This window comes from Macaca nemestrina, chromosome 10 (assembly GCF_043159975.1).
Source record: "Macaca nemestrina isolate mMacNem1 chromosome 10, mMacNem.hap1, whole genome shotgun sequence".
NCBI classification, from domain to species: Eukaryota; Metazoa; Chordata; class Mammalia; order Primates; family Cercopithecidae; genus Macaca; species Macaca nemestrina.
Window position 1 is genome coordinate 127,490,652 of NC_092134.1, and position 13,035 is coordinate 127,503,686.

Below are 13,035 nucleotides of genomic sequence, written 5' to 3' on the forward strand. Positions count from 1 at the left end.
CTAAGGAGAAATCTTTGGTTATCTCTGCTGCCTCTTAACTAACGAATTCCCAATATCATTGGATTCTTTAAAACAATTGATGACAATGTAGCAGTTAGACGTGGCATAGTTTAAAACAAAAGAATAAAATTAACACATGGAAAAACGTCCTTTTTAATTTAACCATGAATTAGAAATGGTCTGTATTTCACTTCATATACCCCAACTGTGGACCTGTTTTTGTATACTGTACACCACAAGCAAACTCAATGATTCTAAATGATCATCATCCCTATGAACATTTGTTCATAATGGTTTAAGATCAATTTTTAGAAATAAACTTCTGAAAAAGCAGAAAGACCTAACAATTCCCTTGGATATAACCACTTTAAAGAAAAATGCCAACTACAATAATATTTTATACCTTTACAGTTGAGAATTTTACAAAACCAAGCATCAACACTTACAGTATGCACTTGTGGTGGTCGGTGATGCACTGTGAGCTGAGGTCCTGTGGATCCCAGGGTTAGTCCATTGTTTACAACATACGTGGTTGTTTGAGGCACTCGAACTGTAACACCTACAAAAAAAAAAAAAAAAAAAAATTACAAGATAAAATAATTCTATTGTAAATTTGGTGGAAAACATTAAATATTTGAAGTCAGTGAAGCAATGTTTTCAAGATTTGAAAGGAAAGATATTTCTAACTTAGAGGTCCTATTCGTATTCAGCCAAGCTATCAACCAGCCTGTGGATAAAAAAACTTTCTTATGTGCAAGCACTAAAAAAAAATTCTAACTACCACAAACCTTCTCTCAATAGTCACTGGAGAATATGTGCCACTAATATGTGAGAAAATAAAGAGAAAAATATGAGACACAAGCAACAGGAGGTCCAGCACAGGGAGAAATAAAAGGATCCTTACCAGGAGAACTATGAACAAAAATCCTAGAACACTGGTTGTGTACCGCATGTAAAAGGTAAATGGCCATAATGGAGCAGTGTGACTCAAAAGATAGACAAATTGGGAGTATCTTCATAAAAAGCTCTGCAGTCTCATCTTTTCAACCAGGACAGAAAGCCAGAATAAGTCATCCTTGCCATGTACTAATGAAGTTCCTCTCATTTTCTCCATGCCTAGCTCCTTGGTTCAGGATACTCATTTCACCCCACAGAAAACTGCTGTGACATACACCAAGGAAACAAAAATAGAAAATTCAGAGCCACCTACTGCCCTGACCATACTCCTGCCATTTATTCAGTACCTGGCCCATGCCATAGTTTGGTCTGGTGCCTGGACGATAGTGAGCCAAGTTTCCCAGAACTCATTTCCAAACTTGTTGACTAATTTTCCCAGATAATGCTCTTGTAAACTTGAGAGAGTTGAAGCCAAACTATGATCCAGAGACTCCAATCAGTTTATTTTCTAATGACAGCATTACTGTTTCTTTAAACAGCTATATTTTTCCTTGCTACCACATTTTGCAAAACTACTACATATGTGTGATGGTTAAAACTGAGTGTCAACTTGATTGAAGGACACAAAGTGTTAACCCTGGGTGGGTCTGCGAGGATGTTGCCAAAAGATACTAACATTAGAGTCTGTGAACTGGGGAAGGCAGATCCACCCTTCATCTGGTGGGCGCAATCTAATCAGCTGCCAGAAAATATAAAGCAGGCAGAAAAATGTGAAAAGGAGAGACTGGCTGAGCCTTAGCCTCCCAGCCTACATCTTTTTCCTGTGCTGGATGCTTCCTGCCCTGGAACACTGGCCTCCAAGTTCTTCAGTTTTGGGACTTGGACTGGCTTTCCTTGCTCCTCAGCTTGCAGACAACCTATTGTGGGATCTTGCTTTTTCTTTTTTTTTTTTTTTCTGAGACAGAGTCTGGCTCTGTTGCCCAGGCTTGAGGGCAGTGGCGTGATCTCGGCTCATTGCAATCCTCCGCCTCCTGGGCTCTCCTGCCTCAGCCTTCCGAGTAGCTGAGATTACAGGCTTGTGCCACCATGCCCAGCCATTTTTGTATTTTTGGCAGGGATGAGGTTTCATGATGTTGGCCAGCCTCATCTCAAACTCCTGACCTCAAGTGATCTGCCTGCCTCAGCTTCCCATAGTGCTGGTATTACAGGCGTGAGCTACCATGCCCAGTAGTGTGGGACCTTCTGATTGTGTAAATTAATACTTAATAAAGTCCCCTTTATATATATAAACATTTACTATAAAGTATGCATTTTACATATATTTAATATTTATATATAATTAAAAGATACACTGTATATATAAAGTAGTAGGATATAAAGTGGATATATACTATTAGTTTATATGTAGTATATATTTTATGTATATACCCTATTAGTTTAATACATACATAATATATAAAATACATACATCCTATTAGTTTATATATATGAATATTGTATATAGGATACATATATGTGTATATATACATATACACACACACACACACACAAATATATATATTCTATTAGCTCTGTACCTCTAGAGAACCCTAATTCAGATTTTGGTACCATGAGTGGGGTCCAGAGGAACAGAATATTAAGGATGGAGTTCTTTCATTGGTTTTGGGGTTTCTGGAGTTGGCTGCTTAATGTGATTAGACCTAAAAATGTTAAAAACTCTATTTCTAATAGTATAGAGAACACTGATAGTCCCTGGTGTGAACTGTTTACAGAGTTATGCAAAATAAATGCATTTGACACTCCTGATTCACAGCTTGTGAGAAGCTAGGAGTTTAGTGACTCTGTACATAATACCTTGGACCATATGTGGAGAACCAAGGAACATAATGAAGCTGGTTCCTAAGTGCAGTGGACAAGGTGATGAAAGAAAATGATGAACTCAGGGATTCTCTCAGCTTCAGAAGAAGATACTGAGGCTCAAAACTGCTAAGATTGCCCTGAATAAGAGTCTTATCTCCTGTAGAGAAAGAGCTGAAGTTGTGGAAAAACAGACATAAGCTCTTATCATGCGAGTGTCTGACCTGCAATGAAAGATACATGCACAGTCTTGCCAGGTGTCTACTGTTAAAGTGAGGGCATTGACTGGAAAAGAATGGGACCCTGAAACTTGGAATGGGGGTGCGTGGAAGGACCCAGATGAAGCTGGGGACACTGAGTCTGTAAACTCCGATGAAGCTTTTCTGCCAGAAAGAACAGCTTCCCCATTCCCAGTAGTGGCAACGTCCACTTCCTGACCCATGTTGCCATCAGTCTTTCCAACTTTGAGGAAATAAAGCCTGTGCTATGTGAGGCAACAGTGATGACTTCCCCTGAGGCATTTGTCAGGCAAGCCAATGTTGATTCTTCTCAGGAGCCACTCCAAACACCTCTCTTTGTTTCTGGACCTATAACTAGACTAAAGTACTGGTGGGCCCCTAGAGGTGAGGCTGGGAGTGTGACCCATGAGGATGTACGCTACACTCAAAGAGAACTGTTTTGAGTTCTCTAATTCATATATACAGAAATCTGGAGAACAGGCATGGGGATGAATATTAAGGGTATGAGATGATGGTGGAAGGAACAAAGTTGGATCAGGCTGAATTTCTTGATTTGGGCCCACTAAGTAGGGACTCTGCATTTAAGGTTGCAGCTCAGGGAGTTAAGAAAAGGTTCTAATAGGTTATTTGCTTGATTGAAATAAGGATTAAAAGATGGCATACGGTGAGTGAGCTGGAAATGACTGATCTTTCTTGGTTAATGTACAGGAAGGGATCCAAAGACTAAGGAGATTGGGATGGTAGGGTGAATCAGTCACTTTAGAGCTAGTCATCCCAGCTGGGAGGGTCCAGAAGATATACCCTTGACCAATGCCTTGAGAAATAGATTTGTGAGGGCAGCACCTGTATCTTTGAAGAGCCCTCTAATTGCTCGACTCTGTATGTCAGATCTAACAGTGGGAACCGCAGTCACTCAACTACAAAATTTAAACATAATGGAAATAATTGGATCCCCAGGTGGCAGGGGCCAAGTGGCGGCACTCAACTGTCAAAGACAAGGTGGGTATAGCTACCATAATGGACAGCAGAGGCAAAGTGGCAATCAGAAGAGTCTGACTTGGATAGAGCTCTGGCATTGGCTAATTAATCACAGTGTTCCTAGAGGTGAAACTGATAGGAAGCCTACTGCATTCCTACTTAATTTATACAACCAGAAAGCTTCTAGGTCAAATGGACAAAAGACTAAATTGAATAATAAAAACAGAATGACGACCCCTCAGTGAATTTCTAGACTTGAGCCAGTTTACAGATCAAGAACCCCTTGAATGAAGGGGAGGCCTGATGCCCTTGAGGAATGACCCCCACTACATTCCCAACAATTTATGCAGTGAATCTTTCTCCCACCCTTCCCCAAGGAGATCTCTGGCCTTTTACCAGGGTAACTGTGCACTAGGGAGAGGCAAATGATCAGACATTTCAGGCACTACTGGACACTGGTTCTGAGCATTGATTCCAGGGGACACAAAGCATCATTGTGGTCCTCCAGTTAAAGTAGGGGCTTATGGAGGTCAGATAATTAATGGAGTTTTATCTCAGGTCTCACTTACAGTGGTTCCAGTGGTCCCTGGATTCATCCTGTGGTCATTTCGCCAGTGCCAAAATGCATAATCGGCATCAACATACTTAGTAGCTGGCAGAACCACTACATTGGCTCCTTGACTGGTAGGGTGAGGGCAACTATGGTGGGAAAGGTCAGTTGGAAGCCATTAGAGCTGCCCCTAAAAAATAGTAAATCAAAAACTATCCATCCCTGGAGGTACTGAGGAGATCAGTGCCACCATCAAGGACTTGAAAGATGCAGAAGCGGTGCTTGCCACCACGTCCCCATTCAATTCTCCCATTTGGCCTATGCAGAAGACAGATGGATCTTGAAGAATGGCAGTGGATTATCATAAGCTTAATCAAGTGGTAACTCTAATTGCAGCTGCTGTATCAGATGCGGTTTCATTCCTTGATAAAATTGGCACATCTCCTAGTACCTGGAGTGCAGTCATTGACTTGGCAAATCCTTTTTCTCCATTCCTGTCCACAAGAACCACCAGAAGCAATTTGCCTTCAGTGGGCAAAGACGACAATATACCTTCACTGTCTTACCTCAGGGGTATATCAACTCTCCAGCTTTGTGTCATAATCTTATTCAGAGAGACCTTGATCAGTTTTTGCTCCTGCAAGATATCACACTGGTCCGTTATATTGATGACATTATTCTAATTGGATCAAGTGAGCAAGTAGCAGCAAAAATACTGAACTCATTGGTGAGACATTTGTGTGCCAGAGGATGGGAAATAAATCCGACTAAATCTGGGGACCTTCTACCTCAGTAAAACTTCTAGGGGTCCAGTGATGTGGGGCCTGTCAACACATTCCAGTGAAGGCAAAGACTAGTTGCTGCAATTGGACCTTCCTACAACCAAGAAACAAGCACAACGTCTAGTGGACCTATTTGGATTTTGGAGGCAACACATTCCTCATTTGGGTGTGTTACTCCAGTCCATTTATCGAGTGTACTGAAAGGCTGCCAGTTCTGAGTGCAATCTAGAACAGGAAAAGGCTCTGCAACAGGTTCAGGCTACTGGGCAAGCTGCTCTGCCACATGGGCCATATGACCCAGCAGATTCAATGGTGCCTGAGGTGTGAGGGGCAGAGAGGGATGCTTTTAGAGCCTTTGGCAGGACCCCATAGGTGAATCACAGTGGAGGCCTCTAGGATTTTGGAACAAGGCACTGCCATCTTTTGCAGGTAACTACTCCCTTTTGAGAGACAGCTCTTGGTCTGTTAACTGGGTTTTCGTGGAAACTGAACATTTGACTGTGGGTCATCAAGTCACCATGTGACCTGAGCTGACTATCATGAACTGGGTGCTTTCTGACCTATTTAGCCATAAAGTGGGTCATGCATCAAATGGAAGTGGTATATATGTGGTTGGGGTCCAGCAGGTGCTGAAGGCACAAGTAATTTACAAGTGGAAGTGGCTCAAATGCCCATATCTCCACTCCTGCCACCCTGCATTCTCTTCCCTAGCCTGCACAGATGGCCTCATGGGGAGTCCCTATGATCACCTGACAGTGGAACAGATGACTAAGGCCTGGTTCACAGATGGTTCTGCACCATATGCAGGCACCACTGCAAAGTGCACAGAAGTAGCACTACAGCCCCTTTCTAGGACATCCCTGAAGAACAGCAGTGAAAGAACATCTTCTCAGTGGGCAGAATCTTGAGCAGTGCACCAAGTTCTATGATTTGCTTAGAAGGAGAAATGGTTAGATGTGTCATTACATAGATTCATGGGCTGTAGCCAATGGTTTGGCTGGATGATCAGGGACTTGGAAGAAGCATGATTACAAAATTGGTGAACAAAGAAATTTGGGGAAGAAATATGTGCATGGACCTTTTTAAGTGGTCAGAAACTGTGAAGATATTTGTATCCCCTGTGACTGCTCACCAACGGGTGACCTCAGCAGAGGAGATTAATAATCAAGTCGATAGGATGATCCGTTCTGTGGACACCACTCAGCCTCTATCCGCAGCCACCCTTGTCATCACCCAATAGGCTCATGAACAAAGTAGCCATGGTGGCAGTGCTGGAGGTGATGCCTGGGCACAGCAACATGGACATCCACTTACCAAGGCTGACGTGGCTATGGTTGCTGCCGAGTACCCAATCTGTCAGCAGAAGAGACCAACACTGAGCCCTTGATATGGCACGCCATTCCTCGGGGTGATCAGCTAGCTAGCCGGTGGCAAGTTGATTGTATTGGACCTCTTCCATTAAGGAAAGGGAAGAGGTTTATCCTCCCTGGAACAGACACTTATTCCAGATATGGGTTTGCCTATGATGCTGCACACAATGCTTCTGCCAAGACTACTATCCATGGACTCACAGAATGCCTTATCCACCATCATGGTATTCCACACAGAATTGACTCTGACCAAGGCACTCACTCTATGGCTAAGTGCGGCAGTGGGCTCATGCTCATGGAATTCACTGGTCTTACCATGTTTCTCATTGTCCTGAAGCAGCTGGATTTACAGAATGGTGGAATGGCCTTTTGAAGTCACAATTACAACGCCAACAAGGTGACAATACTTTGCAAGTCTGGGGCAAAATTCTCCAGAAGGCTACGTATGCACTGAATCAGCATCCAATATTGGTGCTGTTTCTCCAATAGCCAGGATTCACGGGTCCAGGAATCAGCAGGTAAAGTGGAACTGGCACCACTCACCTTCACCCCTAGGGATCTACTAGCAAAATTTTTGCTTCCTTTTCCTGCGATTATTACCTTCTGCTGGCCTAGAGGTCTTAGTTCCAGAGGGAGGAACGCTCGCACCAGGAGACACAATGATTCCATTAAACTGGAACTTAAGATTGCCACCTGGATACTTTGGGCTCCTCTTACCTTTAAGTCAACAGGCTAACAAGGGAGTTAGTGTTGGTTGTGGTGACTGTACCAGACTAGCAAGAAGAAATCAGTCTACTGTCCCACAACAGAGGTAAGGAAGAGTATACATGGAATACAGGAGATCCATTAAGGCATGTCTTAGTATTACCATGCCCTGTGATTAAGGTCAACAGGAAACTGTAACAGCCCAATCTAGGCAGCACTAAAAATGGCCCAGACCCTTCAGGAATGAAGGATTGGGTCACTCCACCAGGAATAAAACCACAACCAGCTGAGGTGCTTGCTGAATGCAAAGAGACTACAGAATGGGTAGTAGAAAAAGGCAGTCATCAATACCAGCTATGACCATGTGACCAGTAGCAGAAATGGGGACTGTAATTTTTATGAGTATTTCTTCCTTCTTTTGCTAAAAACATGTTTGTGCATATATGCACTTGTACGAACAAAATATCTTTATTTCCTTTTCCTTCATCATGTGATGTAAGATTTATTGACTTCCTATCAACATTTAAATATTGTTAACTTTATGTCATAGTATTTGGCTTGGGGATTGGTGTATTTCCAGTTGTACAAAGGATAATTGTATTATATTAGGTGTAAGTATGGCTTTATTACTCTATTTGAAGACTGTGTATGATATTAGATGTATATGGATTCAAGTTGACAAAGGGTAGACTTGTGACAGAGTTAATACAAAGTGCCACTTGATTGGATTGAAGGACACAAAGTATTAATCCTGGGTGTGTCTGTGTGTTGCCAAAAGAGATTAACATTTGAGTCAGTGGGCGGGGGAAGGCAGATCCACCCTTAATCTGGTGGTCACAATCTAATCAGCTGTCAGCAAATAAAAAGCAGGCAAAAAAACGTGAAATGAAGAGACTGGTCTAGCCTCCCAGGGCTACATCTTTCTCCCCTGCTGGATGCTTCCTACCCTGAAACATTGGTCTCCAGGTTTCTCAGTTTTGGGTGTCAGACTGGCTTTCCTTGCTCCTAAGTTTGCAGACAGACTATTGTGGGATCTTGTGATAGTGTTAACATTTAATAAACTACTCTTTATAGATATATATAAAATATGTACTATACCTATAAATTATTAGGCTATGCGTGTGTCTTATTAGTTCTGTCCCTTTAGAGAACCCTGATTAATTCAGATTTTGGTACCAGGATTGGGGGTCTAGAAGAACCGAATATGAAGGATGGAGTTCTTTCGTTGGTTTTGGGGTTTCTGGAGTTGGCTGCTTAATGTGATTAGACCCACAAATGCTAAGGACTCTACTTCTAATAGTATAAAGAACACTGATAGCACCTGGTGTGAACTGTTTAGAGTTATGCAAAATAAATGCATTTGACACTCCTGAATCGCCGCTTGTGAGAGGCAAGGAGTTTAGTGACTCTGTACACGATACCTTGGACCGTATGTGGAGAACCAAGGAACATAATGAAACTGGTCGGTTCCTCCTAAGTTTAGTGGACAAAGTGATAAAAGAAAATGATGGGCTGGGTGCAGTGGTTCATACCTGTAATCCCAGCACTTTGGGAGGCCGAGGCGGGTGGATCATGAGGTCAGGAGATCCTGACCCATACGGTGACACCTCTTCTCTACCAAAAATACAAAAAAATTAGCTGGGCGTGGTGGCGGGCACCTGTAGTCCAAGCTACTCAGGAGGGGAGGCAGAAGAATGACGTGAACCCGGGAGGCGGAACTTGCAGTGAGCCGAGATCTCATCACTGCACTCCAGCCTGGGCGACAGAGTGAGACTCCGTCTCAAAAAAAAAAAAAAAAAAGAAAAACAAAGAAAATGATGAACTCAGGGATTCAGTCTCCTGGCTTCTGAAGCAAATACTGACCCTGAAATCTGCTAAGATTGCCCTGAGTGAGACAGTTATCTCCTATAGAGAAAGAGCTGAAATTGTAGAAAAACAGACACAAGCTCTTATCATGCAATTGGCTAACCTACAACAAAAGAGGCATGCACAGGCTCACCAGGTGTTTACAGCTACAGTGAGGGCATTGATTGGAAGAGCTTCCCTACACCCAGTGGGGGCAATATACCCTCCCTGACCCATGCTGCCATCAGTCTTTCCAACTTTGTCTGAGGAAATAAAGTCTGTGCTATGTGAGGCAACAGTGATGGCCTCCTCTGAGGCAGTTGCCAGGTAAGACAATGTTGAGTCTTCTCAGGAGCCACTCCAAACACCTCTCTTTGCTTCTAGACCTGTAACTAAAGTACTGGTGGGCCCCTAGAGGTGAGCTTGAGTGTGACCTATGAGAACGTACGCTACACTCAAAGAGAACTGTTTTGAGTTCTCTAATCTACATGAACAGAAATCTGGAGAACAGGCATGGGGATCGATATTAAGGGTATGAAATTATGGTAGAAGCAACAATTTTGGATCAGGCTGAATTTTTTGATTTAAGCCCACTAAGTAGGGACTCTGCATTTCAGGTTAGCTCAGGGAGTTAAAAAATAAAAGGTTCTAATAGATTATTTGCTTAGTTAGTTGAAATAAGGATTGAAAGATGGCACACTGTGAGTGAGCTGGAAATGACTGATCTCCCTTGGTTAATGTACAGGAAGGGATCCAAAGACTAAGGAGATTGGGATGATAGAGTGAACTTTATCATCAGTCACTTTAGAGCTAGTCATCCCAGCTGGGAAGGCCCAGAAGATATACCCTTGACCAATGCCTTGAGAAATAGATTTGTGAGGGCAGCACCTGTATCTTTGAAGAGCCCTCTAATTGCTCGACTCTGTAGGTCAGATCTAACAGTGGGAACTGCAGTCACTCAACCACAAAATGTAAATACAATGGGAATAACTGGATCCTAAGTTGACAGGGGCCAAGTGGCGGCACTCAAGTGTCCAAGGCAAGGTGGGCGTAGCTACCATAATGGACAGCAGAGATAAAGTGGCAACCAGAAGAGTCTGACTTGGATAGAGCTCTGGCATTGGCTAATTAATCAGTGTTCCTAGAGGTGAAACTGATGGAAGCCTACTGCATTCCTAATTTATACAACCAGAAAACTTCTAGGTCGATGGAACAAAGAATAAATTGAATAATAAAAACAGAGAATGACAACCCCTCAAGTTCTAGACTTGAGTCAGTTTACAGACCAAGAATCCCTTGAATGAAGGCGAGGCTGGGTTCCCTTGAGAAAGGATCCCACTACATTCCTGACAACTTATGCAGTGAATCTTTCTCCCACCCTTCCCACAGGAGACCTCTGGCATTTTACCAGGGTAACTGTGCATTGGGGAAAGGGAAATGATCAGACATTTCAGGCACTACTGGACACTGGTTCTGAGCAGACATTGATTCCAGGAGACCCAAAGCATTACTGTGGTCCTCCAGTTAAAGTAGGGGCTTATGGAGGTCAGATAATGGAGTTTTACCTCTGGTCTCACTTACAGTGGGTCCAGTGGGTCCCTAGATTCATCCTGTGGTCATTTCCCCAGTGCCAAAATGCATAATCGGCATCGACATACTTAGCAGCTGGCAGATCCACCATATTGGCTCCTTGACTGGCAGGGTGAGGGCAACTATGGTGGGAAAGGTCAACTGGAAGCCATTAGAGCTGCCTCTAAAAAATAGTAAATCAAGAACTATATCCCATCCCTGGAGGTACTGAGATTAGTGCCACCATCAAGGACTTGAAAGATGCAGAGGTGGTGCTTGCCACCACGTCCCCATTCAATTCTCCCATTTGGCCTATGCAGAAGACAGATGGATCTTGAAGAATGGCAGTGGATTATCGTAAGCTTAATCAAGTGGTAACTCTAATTGCAGCTGCTGTATCAGATGTGGTTTCATTCCTTGATAAAATTGGCACATCTCCTAGTACCTGGAGTGCAGTCATTGACTTGGCAAATCCTTTTTCTCCATTCCTGTCCAAAGGACCGCCAGAAGCAATTTGCCTTCAGTGGGCAAAGACGACAATATACTTCACTGTCTTACCTCAGGGGTATATCAACTCTCCAGCTTTGTGTCATAATCTTATTCAGAGAGACCTTGATCAGTTTTTGCTCCTGCAAGATATCACACTGGTCCGTTATATTGATGACATTATTCTAATTGGATCAAGTGAGCAAGTAGCAGCAAAAATACTGAACTCATTGGTGAGACATTTGTGTGCCAGAGGATGGGAAATAAATCCGACTAAATCTGGGGACCTTCTACCTCAGTAAAACTTCTAGGGGTCCAGTGATGTGGGGCCTGTCAACACATTCCAGTGAAGGCAAAGACTAGTTGCTGCAATTGGCCCTTCCTACAACCAAGAAACAAGCACAACGTCTAGTGGACCTATTTGGATTTTGGAGGCAACACATTCCTCATTTGGGTGTGTTACTCCAGCCCATTTATCGAGTGTACTGAAAGGCTGCCAGTTCTGAGTGTGGTTCAGAACAGGAGAAGGCGCTGCAACAGGTCCAGGTTATTGGGCAAGGTGTTCTGCCACTTGGGCCATATGACCCAGCAGATTCAATGGTGCCTGAGGTGTGAGGGGCAGAGAGGGATGCTGTTAGAGCCTTTGGCAGGATCCCATAGGTGAATCACAGCAGAGGCCTCCAGGATTTTGGAGCAAGGCTCTGCCATCTTTTGCAGGCAACTACTCTCCTTTTGAGAGACAGCTCTTGGTCTGTTAACTGGGCTTTCGTGGAAACTGAACATTTGATTATGGGTCATCAAGTCCCATGTGACCTGAGCTGACTATCATGAACTGGGTGCTTTCTGACCTATTTAGCCATAAAGTAGGTCATGCATCAAATGGAAGTGGTATATATGTGGTTGAGTTCGAGCAGGTGCCGAAGGCACAAGTAATTTACATGAGGAAGTGGCTCAATGCCCATGTCTCCACTCCTGCCACCCTGCATTCTCTTACCCAGCCTGCACAGATGGCCTCATGGGGAGTCCCTATGATCACCTGACAGTGGAACAGATGACTAAGGCCTGGTTCACAGATGGTTCTGCACCATATGGCGGCACCACTGGAAAGTGTAGAGCTGCAGCACTACAGCCCCTTTCTAGGACATCCCTGAAGGACACCGGTGAAGGGAAATTTTCCCAGTTGGAAGAACTACGAGCAGCACACCTGGTTGTGCACTGTGCTTGGAAGCATAGATGGCCAGATGCACGATTATATATACTTATGGGTTGTAACCAATGGTTTAGATGGATGGTCAAGGACCAGGAAGAATTATGATTGGAAAATTGGTGACAAAGAAATTTGGGGAAGAGATATGTGCATGGACTCTTTGAGTGGTCAAAAACTGTGAAGGTATTTGTATCCCTTGTGAGTGCTCACCAACGGGTGACCTCAGCAGAGGAGGATATTAATAATCCAGTTGATAGGATGACCCGTTCTGTGGACACCACTCAGCTTCTATCCACAGCCACCCCTGTCCATCGCCCAATAGGCTCATGAACAAAGTAGCCATGGTGGCAGTGCTGGAGGTGATGCCTGGGCTCAGCAACATGGACTTCCACTTACCAAGGCTGACCTGACTATGGACATTGCTGAGTGTCCAATTGCCAGCAGAACAGACCAACACTGAGCCCTCCATAGAGCACGCCATTCCTTGGAGTGATCAGCTAGCTACCTGGTGGCAAGTTGATTATATTGGACCTCTTCCATCATGGAAAGG

At 43.7% G+C, this 13,035-nt stretch overlaps 1 protein-coding gene across 12 annotated transcripts in view; it reads right to left on the reverse strand.

The window, feature by feature from the left end:
• Window positions 1-13,035, reverse strand: part of ATF7I (activating transcription factor 7 interacting protein) — a 135,038-nt gene that overhangs the window by 6,157 nt on the left and 115,846 nt on the right. For all 12 annotated transcript variants that reach the window (XM_011741760.2, XM_011741717.2, XM_071072174.1 and 9 more), the window contains one exon: window positions 447-559. In XM_011741760.2, the coding sequence (XP_011740062.2) occupies window positions 447-559 (113 nt within the window). The remainder of the gene's footprint in view (window positions 1-446; window positions 560-13,035) is intronic.